The sequence below is a fragment of the Diadema setosum genome, chromosome 6 (assembly GCF_964275005.1).
Source record: "Diadema setosum chromosome 6, eeDiaSeto1, whole genome shotgun sequence".
NCBI lineage: Eukaryota > Metazoa > Echinodermata > Echinoidea > Diadematoida > Diadematidae > Diadema > Diadema setosum.
The window spans coordinates 27,024,435-27,045,555 of record NC_092690.1 but is presented as its reverse complement, the minus strand read 5'-3'; the positions used below and the strand labels follow the sequence as shown (position 1 = coordinate 27,045,555).

General features: G+C 38.6%; 1 protein-coding gene across 1 annotated transcript; it reads right to left on the bottom strand.

The window, feature by feature from the left end:
- Positions 1-1,986: 1,986 nt before the first annotated feature.
- LOC140230050 (nonsense-mediated mRNA decay factor SMG9-like) lies at positions 1,987-19,399 on the bottom strand. The gene is made up of 12 exons (XM_072310257.1): positions 19,339-19,399; positions 18,168-18,335; positions 16,491-16,565; positions 15,002-15,317; positions 12,302-12,396; positions 10,817-10,929; positions 9,415-9,625; positions 8,188-8,380; positions 7,603-7,710; positions 6,309-6,437; positions 4,947-5,094; positions 1,987-3,109 (listed from the first exon to the last, which is right to left on the bottom strand). The coding sequence occupies exons 2-12, from the start codon at positions 18,285-18,287 to the stop codon at positions 3,031-3,033; spliced, it is 1,587 nt and encodes a 528-aa protein (XP_072166358.1). The 5' UTR covers positions 18,288-18,335; positions 19,339-19,399; the 3' UTR covers positions 1,987-3,030.
- Between the last annotated feature and the right edge of the window lie 1,722 nt (positions 19,400-21,121).

Below are 21,121 nucleotides of genomic sequence, written 5' to 3'. Positions count from 1 at the left end.
TTTCATGGAATAAAAAACTTACTTACCAAAAGTAGGTAGATTGATAAGATTGTTCCAAATAATGGATAAAATAGTGCCCTTGTGGTATTGATTTTTAACATTTTAATGAAAATGAAAATAGTTTCAAGTCTGCAACATTATACCAATAACCCAATAAAATGTACCCCGCATATTGCAATACATTTGTAACACCCTTCTGGATCTCGGCCGATGATATGTTATGCAATACAATTGTTCAATTTTGAATGAAGTTTGTGGTTTATCCCCCCCCCCCCCCCCCCATGTAAAGTGTGGTAACATACAAGATGTAAATGCCTAGATCTAGAATGTGATTGTATTTTTGCACTTTTTTTTTTTTGCACAAGTAGACAATCTGAACAATAAGCTACACACACACCCACATACACACACACTTTGGAGGGAAAGCAGACCAAAAATAAACTAACACACATTCTTACATTTTCTTCACACGATAGACTTTCCACTTCATCTCAGTCAGTCTTGTAGAAGTTTATAGCACCAAAGAACAAGCCTACGTAGCACACCACCACAAGACTGGTGAAGCTTGAAATAAGTTAATCTCCACCAAATCTTAGAAGGTTGTATCACTGATCAGCATTGTCAATATCCTTGAAATTTCATCAGAATGTAGTACCTACTCTTACCAGGGACGGATCCAGGAATTCAGTAAATGGTGGTGGGGGGGGGGGGGGGGCACAAAAAATGTTTCTGGTGCCATTTCCAGGTTTTTATATTTTCATTTTTTAGCAATTAGCAATTACATGTAGCATGTTTTAGCAAAAATAAAGAGGAGTGCCCGATGCGCCCCCCTCTTGATCCCTCACTGGGTACGCTTGCAGTCTGCCGTGTGCAAAGGTAGAAAAATTGACTTGCCTCGCAGTTTCTCGATTAGGAATGAAACCACTATTTCAACAAATTCTATTTTTCTTGTACACTATTTTCTTGCTGGGATTGTCTTTCTGTCATCTTCATGATATCATTTCTCCAATAACCTCGGCATGGAGACTTCATAACATCTTTCACACAAAATTACACTCTGTAGCAAGGAATCAATTGTTGAGGCACATGGCCACATCATTCCAAGCTTCATTTAATACGGCAATTTCCTGTCAAGACTCAAAACATCGACAGAGGAGGATCTTCAAATATTTAATAATATCAGAAGTGCTACAACTTTAACCTTTCCTTTACGTGTAATACTATATACTGTAAATGTCATATTTTGGGGCTGAACAGCTCAAAAACACATTCGCAAGTTCTTAAATTCGCGCTGCACAATTGTCAACCCATGCAAAATGTGCAGAGGAAATTGTGAAGATATTTTTGTGGTTTTAGAATTCGCACTAGCCATAGGCAGATAGCATGAAATACGCGAAAATTAATGTACCACAAAATTTTCTGCATTCACAGTATGCCTTGTATTTTTCTTTAGTATAATTAGATCAGAAATTGGAATTTGTACAACAATATCATGACAGAACAGGAGATAAATGCTTTCCCTATTCAAGGAGCAAATCTAACGAACTGCCACCTTGAAGACGGTTAACACTACACTTTTGTTCCAACAGGATGCAATTATCTTAACTGTTGTAAAACATCACAAATACCGGTTGATGCACAAAACTAAAACTGGCACAAAATGATTCAAATTAATGAAATTCTTCCATAAAGTTGTTTTTATTGCAACTGATTGACAAATTGCTGTACATGTACATCAATGTAAGGAAACACTGAAGATCTGTGTTGTAGTTGTAGCTATAACAAAAGAAATCATGGGCATACATACTTGAGCAAGATTTGAACCTATGACCTCCTGGGGGGCATTTCATGGAGGTACTTGTCGGATAAAATATCTGATAAGTCAATTATATCCGACAAGTTTTGAGAAATTCTTTCGTCTAATTGGCTGATTTCTCTGAACTTGTCAGATATAATTGACTTATCGGACATTTTATCCGACAAGTTCCTTCATGAAATGCCCCCCTGATCTCTGGACAGGCGTCTAATCCTTATAGCATGCAGCTGTTACTGTGTAATTATTCAAATTCAGGAAATTCTTGTCAATTAGTTGCATAAATTTCATGAATTTGAATAATCATGCAATACCCAATGCACGCTGTAAGGATTAGAACCAGCACTGTGTACTGGCTGTTAGTGGAAGCTCTGTGGTCTAGTGGGTGAGATGCCCGTGCGGAGATCAAGAGGTCGCAGGTTCAAATCCTGCTCCAGTACGTACGCCCATGATCTCTTTTGTTATGGCTACTACTTAAACACTGATCAATTCAGTGCTTATTTACATCAAAGTTGGGCATTTTGTCAATCAGTTGCAGCACAAAATGTATGCTGCATACAGTATCTCTCGACCACCCTCTGTACTTTACTATATAGTGCACATTATATAATGTGCACTTGTTCTTGACTTTGTTCACTTCTCAGCACAGATCTTGTGAAGCTGTCATTAAATAGGGATTACAAAATCCCCTTATCCCTATCTTAATATGGCAATGGCCTTTTTGTGGGCCTGTTGCACCGTTTCATCTGAATGGATGTCTGCACACACTTTCATGACTACTTTCCGTAATACTCAATTTCAAGTCATATCTTTTTCTACACAACGAAGACATGTTCTTGTCTCTGAATTCTAGGCAAAAATGTTGAAGAATGAACAGTGTCGCTCTCTATGGCTTTTTATTTTCTAACTCCACAGGACAGTGGAATTACAAGTGCCGTATCTCCAAAGGAACCGGTGCACTTTTCACAGCCTTTCTACCTGCCTTAAAGCAGTCAGCCGTAAGATCTCTAAGAAACTCGAGATACTTTTGGCTCAGCCAGCCATATGCTGACACCATGGCATACATCTCAATTCGAATGCCACTCCCCAACTTCCCACTCTCCTATTGGCCAGCTTTTCGTCAACCAACGAAGGTTGGGGCAAGTGCTTCTACTGTTGTAATCAGCCAGTGAGATACAGCATGATGTGATTTTTCTTCAGTTATCTCTTGGTGGACTTCAAGTCAAGAGCCGCTGGTACTCCAGGAGGAGGCTGGATTTCTTCAGGCTTTCCCATGTGCGGCCTGCATACTGGAACCTGACGAGAAAAACGGAAGAAATTTTGTGGAGATCTGGGTCCCATTTTATAAAGCATGTTATCCATAACAAACTTCCACCACATTTCTATGACAAATTTGCTCTCAGCCAATTATATGCAGGGATTTCAGTAGCTTATAACAACTATCCAAACTTGTTATTGATAACAAGTTTTATGAAACGGGGCCTGGGACTCACGATCTGTCGAGACTGCTCTGCAGATTTCAAAATGTTTCTCTAAAATCTGCTTGCCCCTTATGTGCTCTGTTCAGTCAATTGTCATGCACACTGGGGTGATTTCTTTGCCAATCTGCCAAAAGATGTCTGGAAGGGTGTAGGGCAATTACCCCCTGGGCAACCCCAGACCATAACCCTAATCCTAATCCTAATCCTGAACCCAATCCTAACCCTAACCCTAACCCAAATTCTAACCCAAACTCTAACCCAAAACTAATTCTAATCACAATCTTTACTCTAACCTTATCACTGACCAGTATTTAGCTGGGGGGGGGGGGGGGGGGGGGTAATTGCCCTGATACAGTCTGGAAGCCACCTGTCAATGAGTAGAGATTATCTAATCCCCTAATCCCCTAATCCCCATTGTGCCACCATGGCCTTGCCCTGGACAACTGGGTCAAGTTTGAATGGATTACTGAATGCTGATGAAGCTTTGCAAGTTTATAGACAAAGTGCCTGGACCCAGAGAGGGTTAGAGGGACTGATCCATTCAGACCTGTCTAAAACTTAAAGGACAAGTTCACCTTCATAGACATGTGGGTTGAGTGAATGCAGCAATGTTAGTAGAACACATCAGTGAGAGTTTGAGCAAAATCGGACAATCTGTTAAAAAGTTATGAATTTTTTGAAGTTTCTGCTCAGTCACGGCTGGATGAAGAGACTATTATAGCTTGTGATGTCACATGAGTACAACAATATAAAGAAAGAATAAAGAAAATTCAACATATTTCAATTTTTCTCGCATAAAAAAAAAGAACACTTGACTTCTCTCTTTTAGAAGGCAGGGGGAATAATATTACCCTTAACATAAGTCTGTAGCAAGTCAGAGAAATGTGCACTTTATTCAAAAAGTAAAGTTTTGTGAAATTCCCTTTTTATTTTCCTTATATGGTTGTACGCATGTGACATCATCCACTATAGTAGTCTTCTCTTCCAGCAGTGACTGCGCAGATACTTAAAATATTCATAACTTTTGAACAGATTGTCCAATTTTCCTCAAACTTTCACTGATGTGTTCTACTAATATTGCTGCTTTCTCTCAATCCTTATGTATATGAAGGTGGACTTGTCCTTTTACCTCATCAAACAGGGGTGATCTTTCCATACAGGGTTGCAACAATTTTGTGATACTGAATACAGCATTGATGTTCATACCTGCTGTATACAACAGGTGATAACTTTTAATTTGTGTATAATATGTGTGGAAATGAAAGAACATTTTACAGTGAAACAAATTCCTGATGCCACACCCTACCCATCTTTCATTATGCAAAGTAAAAGTGAAAACACTGATACAGCAGAAACGTGGAGTAACAAATTTGGTTTTAAAAAAACAACACACAAACAAACACACAAACTTGGTTAACAGACAGAATACTTGTTTAGAACTAATTCTCCTTTTCTACTCAACAAATCCTTCCTTTTAACAGATCTCTAAGGAACAAATTCAAAGCTACATAATCAACAAAACATTCGACATAGTGAACAAGATTTCTTCATCCGATAGACCTCCTGTTGCCCCGAATTAATTGTAACTGAGCTTGGGCTATATGGAGCATGATGGTAAAATCCAATATGACATCTCTATCCAAAAGACTCACCAGTTCTTCTCTGTGAGTGAGGTGTGAGTGATCAGTGGCCTGCTGGCTGCGTAGATTTGATTGCGGAGAGCCGCCACAAGAAGTTCTGTCTTGGGATGGCCCCTGTACACCAGGTCAGGGACAAGGCGCAGCAATGTGGACTTGGTATCTGCGTCAATATGAACATGTTTTTCAGAGTGGGTAAGTTTCATAATTTTCCCTTCCACACTGTCACCATTCAGGTGTTTAAATGTACCAGAAGTGAAAACGACTTGCTTAGAGAATTTGAAGAAGACGAAAGCATCACCACATACAGAAGATTCCTCCCTATATACTTCAACCAGGATTTCCTGGTCATGTAGTTTGTCTTATTTTTGTTTGCTTTTTTTTCTGTGTTTTTTCTTTTTTTTAATATCGTTTTTTTTTTTGCTTTTGTTTTTGTTTTTGTTTTTGTTTTTTGTTTTGTTTTGTTTTGTTTTGTTTTTTTTTGGGGGGGGGAGCCTTTAAGTGCAAAATAAGTCCACTATCCATTTTGTCACATCTGTTCAAAATCACATACTACTTGTAGCGTTTTGCTGAGAAGTTCGTACAATGCACTCTCATTATAGTGAAGTCCTCAGGACTAGCAGTTTTCTTTCTTTATAAAAATTTTGTTATAGCTGAAAAGTTAAGTATACAGTGCACTCCCGTTACAACGAACACGGTTATAACGAAATTTCGTTATAACGAAGTAAATCTTCTGGTCCCAAAATTATCACCATTAAAGTCTATGGTACAAAATTCGCTTATAACGAACACGGTTATAGCGAAATTTCCGTTATAACGAAGTCTTTTCCGAGCACCACAGACAAAGAAAAACAAAAGAAATGTGCTCCGTTATAACGAAATGCGAATTGCTTTCGAAAATACGTAGCAGAACAAGCATTTACAGCGTCTCTGCATGGGTGAACACTTCACACCACTGTGTGTTTGCTCCTTGTGTCACACACAGTTTCTGAGGGGAACTTGCGTTTATTATTGTAATACAGTTATCCCATCACATTTCCACATAGCTTTGCAGTGTATGATGAGTATTCAGCAAATATAATATACGTGGTTCCTTGTTTTCGTTATATATTGTATTTGTTCGGTTATAACGAAATTTCGTTATAACGAAAGAAAACTGCCGGTCCCGAGCATTTCGTTATAATGGGAGTGCACTGTATAAAAATATATACATTATGCTTTAGGACTGTTAAGAATACATGTATCTTTATGAAAGCAGACAAAAAAATCAAGGAATAACCATCCATAATCACCTTCACAAGATTGCATACCACCTCAATAAAAATTTACTCCTTTTTCCTGCCTTTTTATCAGAGGCTTGTCATTTTATTTACGTACCTTTGCTGGGTTGAGTATTCTCCTTGTCTTCGGAGTCAAACACTGGTAGGAGGAAGAGATTGACATCCAGGGGGAGTGTCTTTGAGTTGAGACTTGGCATGACGCCGCTCCTGGCAAGTGAGGAACAGCCTGCCGGAAGAAGAAAATACAGCATCTACTCATTCACCATCATTATTTTCATTATCATCATCTTAGCATATATTTTAAAGGGACTGAACAGTACTGGTTGAGGTGGGGATTCATGTTGTGAACATTCCTATGTGAGATAATGAGAAACCTCTTATGAAATATGAAAGAGCATATAATTTTAAGAAGGATTCAACATTTATTTGATGAAAATTGGTTCTCAAATGGCTGAGGTATCCAAAAAAGTGATAATAATAAAAGGCGACAGGCCACGCTTTTATTAGGATCTCTTTGTTTCACCTTGTTTTTGGATATCTCAGCCATTTCAAAACCGATTTTCATCAAATAAACTTTTGATACCACTTAGAATTGCATGCTATTTGACATCTCATAGAGTGGTTTCTGAATCTCGCAAAACGTTAAAAGCTAAATCCTCACCTCGACCAGAACTGTGCACACCCTTTAACATATATTTTAAGCATTTAGCATGTCTTATTCAAGTGCCAGAAGACTATATTTTTATGAATGAAATATCAAACAACATTTTTTGTTTTTGATATGACATAATGTTTATACATACTGTGTAAATGCATTCCATGTGTTAATAGAATTTCCATTCAAAGTACAGTCAAACCTGTTATAGCAGCCATGAAAGAGAGGTGAAGAGTGACTGTTATAAACAGGTGGCCACTACAGATGGGTTAGTTGGCTGCTATAAACAGGTGGCCGCCAAGGCTTGATTTCATAAAAGATGTAAGGATAGCAACTCTTGCTAGAATGGCAACTTCCAATAGCAACAGCCAATCAGGAAGCAGGATTCTTGTCGTTACCATGACAATTGCCATCCAAGCAAGAGTTGCTATCATATCATATATCAACTTTTTATGAAACGGGGCCCTGATCTCTCTTTTTATTGTGATTACTTTTCTTTTCTTCATTAAGATTTTCACATTTTCTTCTTCTACCCCATTATGCTCACTTGAAGAATTTACAAATACTGCCATGCATAAAGACTCACTGATAACATAGGTTGATAAAATATATTTTAAACAGGTTTTCTGCTTAATAGCAACAGCCGTTGTCTATCTGAGGTGGCATACCATATAACATCACTCAGCCTGCAAATTAAAGGGAAAAATGTGGAATCGAGCGAGCGTTGCCACGGTACCTGTGTACTTCAGCTTTGATGTCGCCATGAGGGAACAAATAGACTGCTCCATGGCATTGACTGCGATGGGCTGAAAACTCTCTCTACCAGCCTTGTTCTGAACAAACACTGAAAGAAGAATGGGTGAATGAGTATGAGATAGACAAATTGCGCATGAGTAAAGAACATCTGGAGCTATCAAAATCATCCATGCCATGGTGGTTACTCGCAACTTTATGCTCTATTGCTCAAGGTAATTTGATGAATGTTGAAATGTTCATACCCGACAAAATATTATCTGGTTCTCCTATGCCTCTAGCACAGAGCTAACATGCAAGAATTAAATACCATGTGAAAAGCAAACAATAACAGTATTGAGAAATACTTGTGCATACAAAACTTGCTGTGTGACAAGCATATGTAAGTAGCTGAGGTCTAAGGCTATGTGTGAAAATATCTTTATGGCCATAAAAAAAGATCTGTATTCACAATGTATTTGTCCACTCAAATGAATATGTACCCCAACAATTGATCATCGTGAATCAGACTATTGCTCCAACTTCTCCTAATCCAGTAAAAAATTGCAGATACGCATTTCTTCTATACCTATATTTGGCACAAAGTCTTCGTGGTTCTCCGCACTGCTGCTTTCTGATTGGCTGCTTGATGGGGGCGGGGTGGAGGGCTTGAGCATCTCGGCTCTCTTGAGGAACTCCATGAGGCCAATGTCACTGAACCAGTCCTCTACCAGCAGCACCACATGACACACAGTAAGGAGAAAGGCTGCCACATGCAGGGACTGTCCCATTTGGAAGGGGAGGGGAATCAACAATGACAAAAAGAGAGGGGATGATTTGTCAAGCAAAAATGAGCACATAATAAGCCAGTTCAGAGTTAGCTCATGGGCATATTGGTACGCATGACCTATCTTTTTTCTCAGTCGGTTAAGGGCACTTCACTTGTTTTCACAGAGACATAATAAATAAGCTTAATAACAATTTATAAAATTCATCAATCCTGTTCAACCACACACTGAACTTGCATAGAACAGATGACCAAACCATACCATACCGTACCACGCCATGGCAGACTTGGAGCATTTGAGCACTCTGTGGAAAAAGTGAAAACTGTACATCATGAGTCATTTTAGACCTTAAGTCAGAGGGTGTCACATGTGTTGTAGCAAAAGGGTGATGCACCTGCCGTGCTTCCACTCCTTACAATGGACGTACAGGTGTCCCTAACAAAGAGAATCAACTCTCTCTATCATGATGTAGTGCATGTTACGAGCAACTTTTGGCATGGTACAGTACGCTTTGGAGCACATTGGGAAGTGGTCCACTTTTGGCTCGGTACGGAACACTTTGGGAACATTTGAGCGCTCCTTTGGTGTGGGTGTGGTACAATATGGTGCAGTACACTTTAGGTAAAGTACGCTTCAGGAGAGCACTCAAACTCACCCATGTTCCACATGAATGACATCATACATCCACTTAAATGTGTAGGAATAAATCATAAAAGGGCTTGTTTGTGCATAATCTCACACTGTCCTACTCCACTGCACGTATCAATTTAGTGTTCACTTTAACAACAATAAAGTGTCACTATTGAGGCGTTGCAGGGAATAACTTACCTTCTCGAAATTGGATAGTGATTTTAGACGGTGGGCAAATGTTTCTTTTTTTTTAAGTATAGAATTTTATGAAATGAATGTGCGACACAAATGACATCTTTGTACAGCAGTCATATTCAAAATGCATAGCAACTTGCTATGTGATACCAGAAAAATCATTCCCTCTGTTGGCCCTGGGAGAGACAGGGAATTTGGCTGACCTGCATCTCGGCGTAGTGCTCTGGGGAGGAGAACTCCTGGGGTACCACTTGCTTCTCCGGCCCCAGCAGCCGGTCCAGGATGGAGGAGCTGAGGACGGGCTGGGTGTCCAGGAGGATGATGCGCTCCTCCGTGATGAACATGTCCACGCCCGACGTCTGGTGGCCGGCCTGCTCCGCTGTGGCCTGAGACTGCGTCTCAAAGATGAAGGAGCTGAGAGAGAGAAGGATGGTCAGTTATTGAACCGTTTGATAGACATGTGGTCAAACTGTTGACTCATAATTATTTTTCCTCAAGAAATTTGATGACAGTATACAGTGTATCTAATGCCTGAATGATACCCATTATACAGGTTTAAATCAAGAAAATAAAACAAAGCAAAAACCTGGGCCCCATTTCATAAAACTTATTATAAGTGACAAGTTGTCATAGTTGTTATAGCTAATGAAATCCTTGCATCTGATTGGATAAGAGCAAATTTATCACAAAAATGTGGCAGTTGTCATTGATAACAAGTTTTATGAAATGAGACCCTGGTTTACATCTTCATGTACATTCGATTCTACAGCAATCTGCAATTGAAAAAATTGACAAAATACTCAAGCGAACGGAGGGTATTATTTTCAAAGATTCATGTGGGGGCGCTGTGGCATAGCGGATAAGACTCCCAACACCCAATAGGAGGACCCGAGTTCAAAACCAGACCAGTGCATACGTCGTCGGACGAGATATTTTACCCACCATGGCCCTCTCGACCCAGGTGGATAAATGGGTACCTGGCAACGCTAGGGTAAGAATAATGGCAAGGCCCTCTGGTAGAGCAGTAGCAACACTGAAGAGGCTACCCCGGATAAATAAGACCTTATACTACTACTACTATTTTAAAATGAATCAAATCAAATATGCAAACGTGAACTGGCAATTGGCTCCTAAAACTTTGATAAATGCTGCAAATGAATTCTACCTCACTACGTGCAATCACTGCAGTGTAGCATTAGCATCATGGCAACTATCAAAGGCATTATTTACCATTTGCAGATGAAACAAAAACCCCAGCTTTTGTGCTTCAAAATAGTTCTAAAATGTTAGTTAGGGATAGAAACAACCAATGTAAAAGTGTTAACAAGTATAAGCAATGTTAGGTATTGTTTAATATAATAAAACATGTGAACAACAGTTATGATAAAATTGTTTCTAGAATAAACCATATCTACAGTTATGGTTTATTGAGAAAAAAAGTGATATCTCCTTATATTTTATAGGCTTTATTGCAAAATGTTTATATGGTCGAATGTTTTGTGATAAAACTGAACTACACATATGTATCAAATGTGATAACTCGAACATTTCTAAAATCACTGCTCCTAATGGTAAACAATACTACTGAACTCCCAGTATACTCACTTGCATGGATCAGTGTGTTCACTACCGGCAAGTAGTGACATGACAGTGGACTTTCCGCTTCCCTGCATTCCCAGCACGCCTACCACCAGGAAATCTGCCTGGTCCAGCAGGTACTGATGAGGTCAAAGGTCACATGCACAACAAGGTCAAAGATGACAGTTAGTGTCTGTGGTCAGCACCCTAAACTATTAAAGCCCAAACAAAGTTCTGGTACGCCTGCAAAAGTTGTCAAATTTTGCTCCAAAATGTGAACGTATGCCTAGGAAATGTGCGGAATAACGCTGTAATAACAAGATACTCGATGGGTAATGACGAAAATGGGAAATATTACCCAAAAACGGTCAGTCTCAGAACTTACCCGAACGGGGTCAGGCTAGACTCGGACTCGGGGATAACTCGGCCTCGCTTTGCTTGACGGCGGGATGAGTTGTATTGGTTGTCCCTCTAGATTGTACAGTATGGTGTACTATGCATTGTATGGGAGCGGCCTGTATAAACTACATTGTAGCGTTCTGGCTACTCGCAGTAATGGTCCGAGTTGTTACAACGCGCGCATCAAAAACCTCTTTGGCGCGCATGCAAAATTAGTGTGCGCCTATTAAGCACCTCTAAAAACAATCAAAGACGCTTGATAAACAACAACAAAAACTTCAAAGACCGCACGTCTCAGCAACTGAGGTGATGTGCCTATAGAAGTAGGCTTGAGGACCGCGCGCTGTCCATTTGTTTTGTACAGGATTAGCACGCACTTTCCTGTCTGCTCAGTAAGGCTTCGTTTGGTACCCGTAGTATCTATTATAGAGTACTGATGAACATGGCGATCACAAACTGTGTGTAAATTGTCTGAAGGGTCGAGTTTTCCCTGAGACCGAGTTAGTCTGGAGCCTTCTAGAATAAAAGTCGGTCTACCGACTTTTATTGTTTTTCTCAAAATACTCCAAAACGACTCATCATTCCCGCAAACTGCGTCAGCCAGGTAAGTTTCTTTGTAGACTCTTTCGATATATTGCAAGCAAATAAGAAATGGTGCCAGACGGGTTCTCAGGCCCTTACCAGAACTTTGTTTTCACTTTAACAACAGCATTGAGGCTCTCCTTGAGGATGAATTCTAGTCCTACATACACACAAAAATTCATACTTCCAACTTTGGCTAAATGCAGTATGCTGTACCATTTGTTATATCCTCTGATTTTGCATTATCACACAATCCAAAATGCATTAGAAATTGAGCAATTATTTAATCATAACAACAACAACAACAACAACAGGGTATGATATAATCAACTAGTTCATTTGAATATTCTTTAGGACTGGTCAAGAAATATTTTCCGAAGAAATGTGAAATTTCAAAATGTTATATCTTCCTTCATTGTTATCCGATTCTTGTCATTTTTGCAACATACTGTATGGATTTTTTTATTTTTTTTTTTTATTTATTTATTTTTTTTTTTGGGGGGGGGGGGATATCCTAATTAAGTATCATACCTCTGTGCCTCCATCCACCCACAGAAAAGAGTTGTCAACTAGCCGCACTGCCTGGGACATGGCAGGGGGAGCGGCAAGCCTCTTATGGATCGGAACTGCGTGAGCAAAAATGATACAATAGATTGCTACATCACTGCAGCTGTCACAGCTTTATATTGTAGCCATATATTCCAAAGGTGATCATTCATAACTACATGGAGAGTTTTATTGCAAAACCAGTTAACTCAATTCATGCTAATTTCATATATTTGCCATTAAAGGGATGGTATAATATTGGTAGAGATGAGGATGGGGCTTTCAACTTTTTTCAAGATACCAAAAAACCACTTATGAAATAGTACAGAGCATACCCTTCTAAGAGGGATTCAAACTCTATTGTTATGAAAATCAGTTTTGGAATGGCTGAGGCATCCAAAAACAAAGTAAATCAAAGCGATCATAATAAAAGGTGGGTCCCACCTTTTATTAGCATCGCTCTGTTTTGGATATCTCAGCCATTTTAAACCCAATTTTCATCAAATAAACATTGAATTCCTCTTGGAATTACATCCTCTTTCACATCTTATAATAGGTTTCTCATTATCTCATCAAAATACGTCAAAAACCTGAAGTTAGGTCTCAACCAAAACTTCACATTCCCTTTAAAGCTGATTAAAAAAAAGAAAGAAAATATGGGATATGTTTACTCAGAACTTCAAGAACATCCCTTGTTATGTAACAAGTGCAGTATTACTAGAATTTTCATTTTATCATTTTGTTATTTTTTTTATTTTTTTTTTGGCTGTATCTGATGATCTGATGATGGACTAACTTTAAAATGTTTAAAAATGGCACTTGAGATGTTTTGTCATCACACACTACATATGAATACACAATCTGCAGTCTTTATCCTACCCAGTGAAAGCACAGGTAAACTTGATGTAAACAGTTGGAAAGAAGCCCATTCGCATTTGCAAATACTTTACATTGTATGCATATCGTCATCTTCACTGACTAGCATTTTTTCTCCTTGCTCCTTGTTATACCAAAAACCAAAGCATCCTTGTTTTATTATTAAATTTGCATTTCCCTTTCGTGTTTTCCTTTCATGTTTCCCTTTCAGGGACTGTACAGTTCTATTTTAGATGGGGATTCATGTTTTGAACATTCCTAAGTGAGATACTGGGAAACCTCTTATGAAATATGAAAGAGCATGTAATTTTAAGAAGGATTCAACGTTTATTTGATGAAAATTGGTTCTCAAATGGCTGAGATATCCAAAAAAGTGATAATGATGAAAGACTACAGGCCACATCTTTTATTAGGATCTCTTTGTTTCACTTTGTTTTTTGATATCTCAGCCATTTCAAAACCGATTTTCATCAAATAAACTTTTGATACCCCTTAGAATTGCATGCTCTTTGACATCTCATAGAGTGGTTTCTGAATATCTCGCAAAACGTTAAAAGCTAAATCCTCACCTCGACCAGAACTGTACACACCCTTTAACTCAAAGGAAGGAGTGAAATCAGTTCAGCTCTTTTCTACTTGACAGGGTAATCATTTCATGTTTGACTGTTTGACTGATTGATTGATTGATTGATTGATTGATTGATTGATTGATTGATTGATTGATTGAATGATTGATTGATTGCTGATTGAGTGATTGAGTGATTGAGGCCAATTCAGGTCATTTATTCAGCAAAATAAAACACAAAAGCATATAATAGTGGCATTTACAATGAGAGCCAGGCAGCCTTGAAAGCATCTTGTGTTTGTGTAAGGATGTCTACACATGAAGATACTATGTACTTCACAATAGCAACATATATCACAACTGATTCTGTGTGAAATCAAGTAAATAAACATACAACAAAACATTCATACGTACATATTATATACACTCACACACACAACACACACACACATGCTGTATACATAAGGATAGAAGACAGGATAGATAAAAGAACATTGTCTACTCAGTCATGGCTAACTGTTCGAAAAAAGAATGCTTCAGTAAGCACTTAAATCTAGAAAGGGTTGTGCAGCATTTCAAAGCAGTACTTATTGAATTCCATTCACTTACACCAGTGAACCTAATAGAGTGGGATCGTACAGTCAAACGAGTAAAAGGATACTGTAAATTACTTAGAGAATGAGTGGAATACATGTGAAAATGAGAGTTTGTTAGAAATATATTATCAAATACAGAAGGGGCACATACCTCTATGATATTTAACATAAAGATAAGGATATTCAATCTGACAAGTTCATGCAATGGCAAAATCTGTAATTTAGTAAACAATGGTAGACTGGGGCTATGATATGGAGCATTTACTGATTAAACATATTGTTCATTTTTTAAGAATAACAAGTTTATTAATAAACTTGAAGTTTGAAGACATACTGAACACTGCATCTTGGCAATTCTAGGCTAAGATATCAAACTCACCTACACAGGATTATTGCAAGCACTTGGGCACAAAAGCTACTTGCACAGCATGTCACAAACTCCTATCTTGACACTATAAATGAACACTAATGAAAAAGGTGCATTAAAAAAGAAAAAAATCAGTGACAAAACAAAACAAAAGAAAGAAAGAAAGAAAGAAAGAAAGAAAGAAAGAAAGAAAGAAAGAAAATAAAACGACAAAAACAGGCACCTTGCACTATTCTAAAGAATAGATTATACATGTAGGCCCACATCAAGGTTACATGTACCTTCAATGGATATCCCTGGTATCGGACCACTGGAGACCCTCTGGCCTGGTGAATACAGCCTACCAGGTGAGCCGGTGCTTCTAGCCCTCTGCTCCCCATCGCTACCCTGCTTCGACTGGGTCATAGCCTTGGGGGAACCATGGGTAGGGGACGAGTTACCGGCAGCGTTGCTCGTGGAACCGCTGGTGGAAGCCGGAGACTGGCTGTTGGCACTGTCCTCCCGGTCGCGCACCTTGATCTTGATCTGCGGGCCGGGGGAAACGGGGCGCGCCTGCCTGTGAGGACGCTCTGATGATGCCCGCTCAGTGTCTTGCCCCTGCAGGGTAACGTTGGTTTACTGTCTCAGTCTGTGCAAGTTTGTATATTTAGTGGGATATGATGCCTATCTTGAGGTATTGAATTAAAGGGATGGTACAGTATTGGTGGAGATGAGATGAAGGCTTTTAACTTTTTGCATGAAAACACTTATGATAGAGTAGAGAGCATACCATTTTAAGAGGAATTAAAAGTTTATTTGATGAAAATCGGGTTTGGAATTACTGAAACATCCCAAAACAAAGTAAAACAAAGCGATCGTAATAAAGTGTGCCCAGGTCCCACACTCTATTAGAATCACCCTTTTTTGGATATCTTAGCAGCCATTTCAAAACCAATTTTCATCAAATAAACATTGAATTCCTAATAGAATTACATGCTCTTTCATATTTCATAAGAGTTTTCTCATTACCTCACAAAAAAACTGTTAGAAACATGAAATTAGGTCTCAACCAAAACTATACTATCCCTTTAAGGGGCGAGGCAGGTTTTGGGCTTATAGACCGTTAACAAATTTGGGGCAGAGTGTCTGTAGTAGTCTTCTCATTGTAGTAGTCTTCTTGTCTAGGGATGGTTGCACTAAAACTTAAAAATTTGTAACTTTTGAATGGAATTGTCCAATTTTACGCAAAGTTCACTGATGTGTTCTGCTAACATTGCCACATTCACTCAATCTACATATTTGGCATTCATTCCCATTAATGGCATTTTTTGCAGAATGGCTGATGCAGCTTAGGTTGAGCAAGAAGTCAAATGACTGGCCTGAAACACAGATCTTACTGTAGGGGCCTACAAGTGACTTAATGCAATTTTATGCACTACCATCTCATACTGCTGACACATTGCAAATCAATTTATTTGAAATTCAAAACAGTCCCTACAGCTACATCAAATATGTAATGAAGAAAAATATTGTGTCACAAATCTTGGGTACTATCCGTCCAAAACTATTTGATAACTTAGTTTGCTTGCATCTTTGAACAAAACTTTTGAGAATGATAGACATAAGGCATAAAAAGTACACACAGTCATCATGAAATGCTATCCAACATAATTCATTCAAACAGTGAGTTTAATAACTTGGTGTGTATTCTTAGCTTGTAAACTAGTAAAATATGTGATGGTTTCACCTTTGTGAATAATTTGTAAATGACCGATGGGTCAATGACCTTACCTTATTGGAAAGAATCATGGGAGGTGGTTTGATGCCAGGCGATTCAGCACCACCGCGCTCACGGGGCATCCCCTCCTGTAAAATGCATAAATGCCCATAAGAATTCTGGTGAACGCCTTAAAACAGACATGCTCTTGATGGGTTTTAAGACTGCCCTGGCCCTTGGCCATGAGGCAAGTTCCAAAAAATAATGTGGTCTGATACATCCTGTGTGTCATCACTATGACAGCAGCATCCAAATACTTATAGGCACATGAATCTATTTCAGTCACGACAAGTTATGTTTTCAATCTGCAGCATCACAAAAGGAATGAATACTGGCAGTACTGTCTTTTCAAAGTATTATGGTATTTTAAAGTGCTATTATACACACAAGTGTTACATTTCATGTCATCATTATCATCATAATTCTTACGAAAGAAATGACCTAAATGCCTGAATGAAGACAGAGACACATAACAGCATGCTCAAATATTGGTTGTTTGTTGCTTGCTTGAGATCAATTATATCAATAGCATTTTCTAAATACATTGTATGTGAGTAAATGGAGACAAACACACTTGAGACTTCAGTGTAAATGAGTTATAAAAATCCTCAATATATGCACAAATACACACAAACAAACAAACAAACAAAATCTAGAGATTTTGCGGATTCTACCAAAACCAAATACAGTAAACCTCGGATAAGTCGACGTCGAGTGAGTCAAAAATCACTTAACTCGAAGCAAAATAAAAAGTCCCGATTTTTCCCTATGTATTTTCTCTAAGAAATATTTGGATAAGCCGAAATACGAGAGTCGAATTTCGGCTGTGTCGAAGTAAAACATTCAGTCCCTTTTGTACAAAATACACGTAGTTTACATCACTTGAGCCGAAGAAGATTTGTCTGGCATTCTCATTACATTTAGAGGAGAACAAAAAAATTGGCATGTCGCAGAACCCCGTCCCTGGCCTGCTGCAGGTAAGCATGCACACTCACCGTTCCACTCTGCACGCATGTCGAATACATACACATGTATACATGTATACACACAGCACATCGATCCATATACTTTATCCATACACACAGCACATCCATACTTTATCCATGTCAAGCCAGAACCCCTTGGTCAACCAATCGCTGCTTTAATATTTTAGTGACAGGCCAGGTGGGCGGAGCTTGTTTGTGCGTGCCCGGCTGGCTGTATAGTTTTGTTCAATGGAGGTGGGATGGGCCTGGGAGAGTGTTTGTCTCAGGGTAGGTTGACAGAGATGGCAACCTATCTTGCACCATAGACATAGCACATGCACATTGCCACAATAGCGCAGTCATTCCCAGAACTACGTTTAACTACTAGTATTGATACAAATTCCATGTTCAATTTAGAACAAAATAAGAACATTATCTTCAAGAACAGACAAATTTGAATGCAAACACACACACGCACGCACACACACACACACACACATGCATGCAAATGTACTATATTACATGTACATAATTGTGAGTCGAAAAAAAAATTGACTCTCGCGAGAGTCGAATTTCACTTAAGTCGACGCATTTTTGTCACTCCCGAGAGCTTCGACTCATGCGAGGTTTACTGTATTGCCTTTGGCAGTTGCCACACTGTCCAATCGTCACAAAGAAAAATCACAAATTAGAAATCCACATAGAAAAAAATTACAAAGATCTTGCCTGTTTTCCACTTTTGGGTTTCTTCTTACGCCGTCTGTTCCCTCCTGATGCACCTCCATTGGCCCCGCCTGAACTGCGGCCCCCTGGGCCAGGGGATTCCCCACCACGAGATGAATGCATGCAGTCAGCTCACCAGAATTGGTGACAGTTTATGTATCAAGCTAGTCTCTGCAGAAGATTTCAATTATTTTCAAAGAAATACACTGTCAGGCTGTGACTTGATCCTCAAAACTATTTAAGGAATAAAAAGTATGAAATACAAATGTAGTAACAAAAAGAAAGAAGTTTGCCTTTGCTCAATGATCCTATGAATGATAGTATGATCAATATCTGAGTATGAGTGGAATGATCTCCCAACTTGGACATTGCACTTTAATTTTTAGCTCCCGCATTGAGTAACTTAGAGTCCCTATCGCATATTATTTTACAGCTACTAAAAAATAGATCTAAATGTATATACCTACAGGAAGTAACTTCAGTTCTACTTCTAAGTTCCAGCTTGTGCAGGCAACGTACATACACGTACATCATAATCTCTTGTAAAGTGCTTTTAAAAGTCTTTGGCAAAAGAGTGAGTTTGTATTGAGTGACGACTTGAAACAAAAGTTGACGTCAACAAATGGTCAACACTGTATTTAAATTTGTATATTGACAGGATCAGGATTGACGCTTTCCAACAACCGATTTGTGTTGGTTTAATAACGTGAGTAAACATAAACGTTAGAACGAAGTAAGATTTAACTGGAAAGGCGACTGAAAGCTAAAAATACTTTATTATAAGTAGGCCTAAACTGAGCATATCCAGCCAGACATACATTTGGTGCAATTTGGTTTTGTGGAATTTGAGATATATCAACTGTAGGCCCTACATGGATACGAAAGTAAACCTACGTCACTAATTAGCGCCCAAGTACAACTTTTGTACATAGGGCCTAGGGGTTTCTACACACTGTTTAGCGTTTAGTGTTGTTGTTCTAGCTCGTGTTCACTACTTCACTAACGCAATAATAAATTAATGGGACCGGAAGAGCAGACAATCCCGACGCAGCAGCAGGCACTATTGGTAAGTGAAAGCATCTCAGCTCGCAGCAGTGACTTGGTAATAGTTACCTTCAATGAAGGGAATATAATTCATTTCAAAAAGGTTCTTTCTCACGTTTTTCCTGTTCACCTTGACAAGGTCCTTGGCCAAGGTTTTCCCCGCTTTCTCGGTCCGTTCTGCACCAAGATTTTCCACCGATTTTTCCTCGATCCTCTCTCTGCAACAACAACCGTACTAAATTTGATGCATACCGCCCTCTTTCGGTGAAACTTATGTAGGTTTGAGCTTGTGAAAACTGCGTGGGACTGCAAAATAGTGAAAATTCATTAAAATCAGCCAAATCTTCATGTTTTATTTCCCTGACCAGTAAAATTAGTAACAGTGACATCATTAGTCTAACAAGATAATATGATAATGTCATGGCCTCAGAAATCTTCTCAAGGTCGGCGTCGCTTACTCACAAATACTCAGATTTAATTACTTTCTGCTGAATTCTGTTAAGGAAAAAAAAAAAATCATTAATGTCATTTGTTAACTTTTCTATTTTCCCGATTTTTGTGAAACTGTGACATAGAATTATTGAATGTCGTATGTTTGTATTAACTCGACCTTGACTGAAGTTAACTGATTTGAACAAACCGGGGCTGGAGCGCCCTTAATCCACAATGTCAACTGCCTTCCCTTAAATACCCAAACTTTTAATAGAACATAATGACAGGATTGTTCCCTATGCAACCAATGATAATGTTACAGCAATACGAGATATAGCAAAACACAGTGTATCAGAACAAAATAAATCAACCACGTACCATTATGTTGAAGCTCAACCAAATGCTGAATGTTCACTGTTAATAATCATAATTGGATGTTTGCTTGTTTGTATGTATATTCCGATAGTATGAGTCTGTCAATGAGGTATCCCCCCCCCCCCCAAAAAAAAAAAAGTGCCTGGTTTCATGATTTATAGGGCCTAGTTTTCCTTTTCAGATGAGGTTGCACGTTCACTTCGTCTTCCTTATTTAAATCTTACTCCGTTTTCTTCTTTCCTTCATCTCGCAACTTTTTCCACACAAATCAAAAAGTAAATGACGCACACACACACACACACACACAATATATCTGGAAAGATAATACCGGTACAAGTTTAACCAATACTCTTAACAAAAATAGGTTCAACTTTGTACCTTCACCAGTGTCCCACTGGAAGCACCTTTACGGGTGCAATTTGCACCAGTAGACCAGAAAGGTACAAAGTCGCACCTAAAAGTGCTTACTGGATATAGTCTGAAAGCTGAAAAGTTTCACCCATAAACGTGCTCTCAGTGTGACAATGGTAAAGGTGTCTAGCTGAACCTATATTTTTCTTAGAGCAGTGTAAATTAAATCTAATTGGGAATTTCTGTTGCAGAAAATATCATCATTTATTTAGAATGGAACCTCTGATGAATTACAGTGCATTAATCTGGACAGATTACATGAAAAGCTGTAAATGCATTCACAAAATCTCAAAAGAAATGATAATTTATCAAGCTTATGGCAGAATAACGAACCATTATTTTTTTTTTAACAAAGAGGCAATAATAATTATTGTTCTCCAGCAGACATAATCATGATATGAAGAAAGATATATCATATACCTATTATAGTCAATGATACATAAATTATCATAATTATTGTGTGTGTGTGTGTGTGTGTGTATAAATGTATTCTCTAGCTTATAAATCACAAATAAAATTCAAAATCGTAACAGACAGCAACTCATGTACATATGATTTTTTTATGACTGACTTATGTCAATAATTTCAAACCAAACGACAAATACCATAATCCTTGCTCAGCTGCTGTTCATGGGTAATGCATTGGAAGTTCTGCTGTTGTGTGTGTGTATGTGTGTGTGTGTGTGTGTGCGAGC

Bases quoted from the DNA above. Each gene is read 5' to 3' on its own strand.
- LOC140230050 (XM_072310257.1), bottom strand. From the start codon at position 18,287: ATGCATTCATCTCGTGGTGGGGAATCCCCTGGCCCAGGGGGCCGCAGT. The intron at 16,566-18,167 runs GCAAGATCTTTG...TGCATTTTACAG, and splicing joins AACCCAAAAGTGGAAAACAG to GAGGGGATGCCCCGTGAGCG. The intron at 7,711-8,187 runs GTATAGAAGAAA...TTCTTCTTTCAG, and splicing joins AGACTTTGTGCCAAATATAG to TGTTTGTTCAGAACAAGGCT.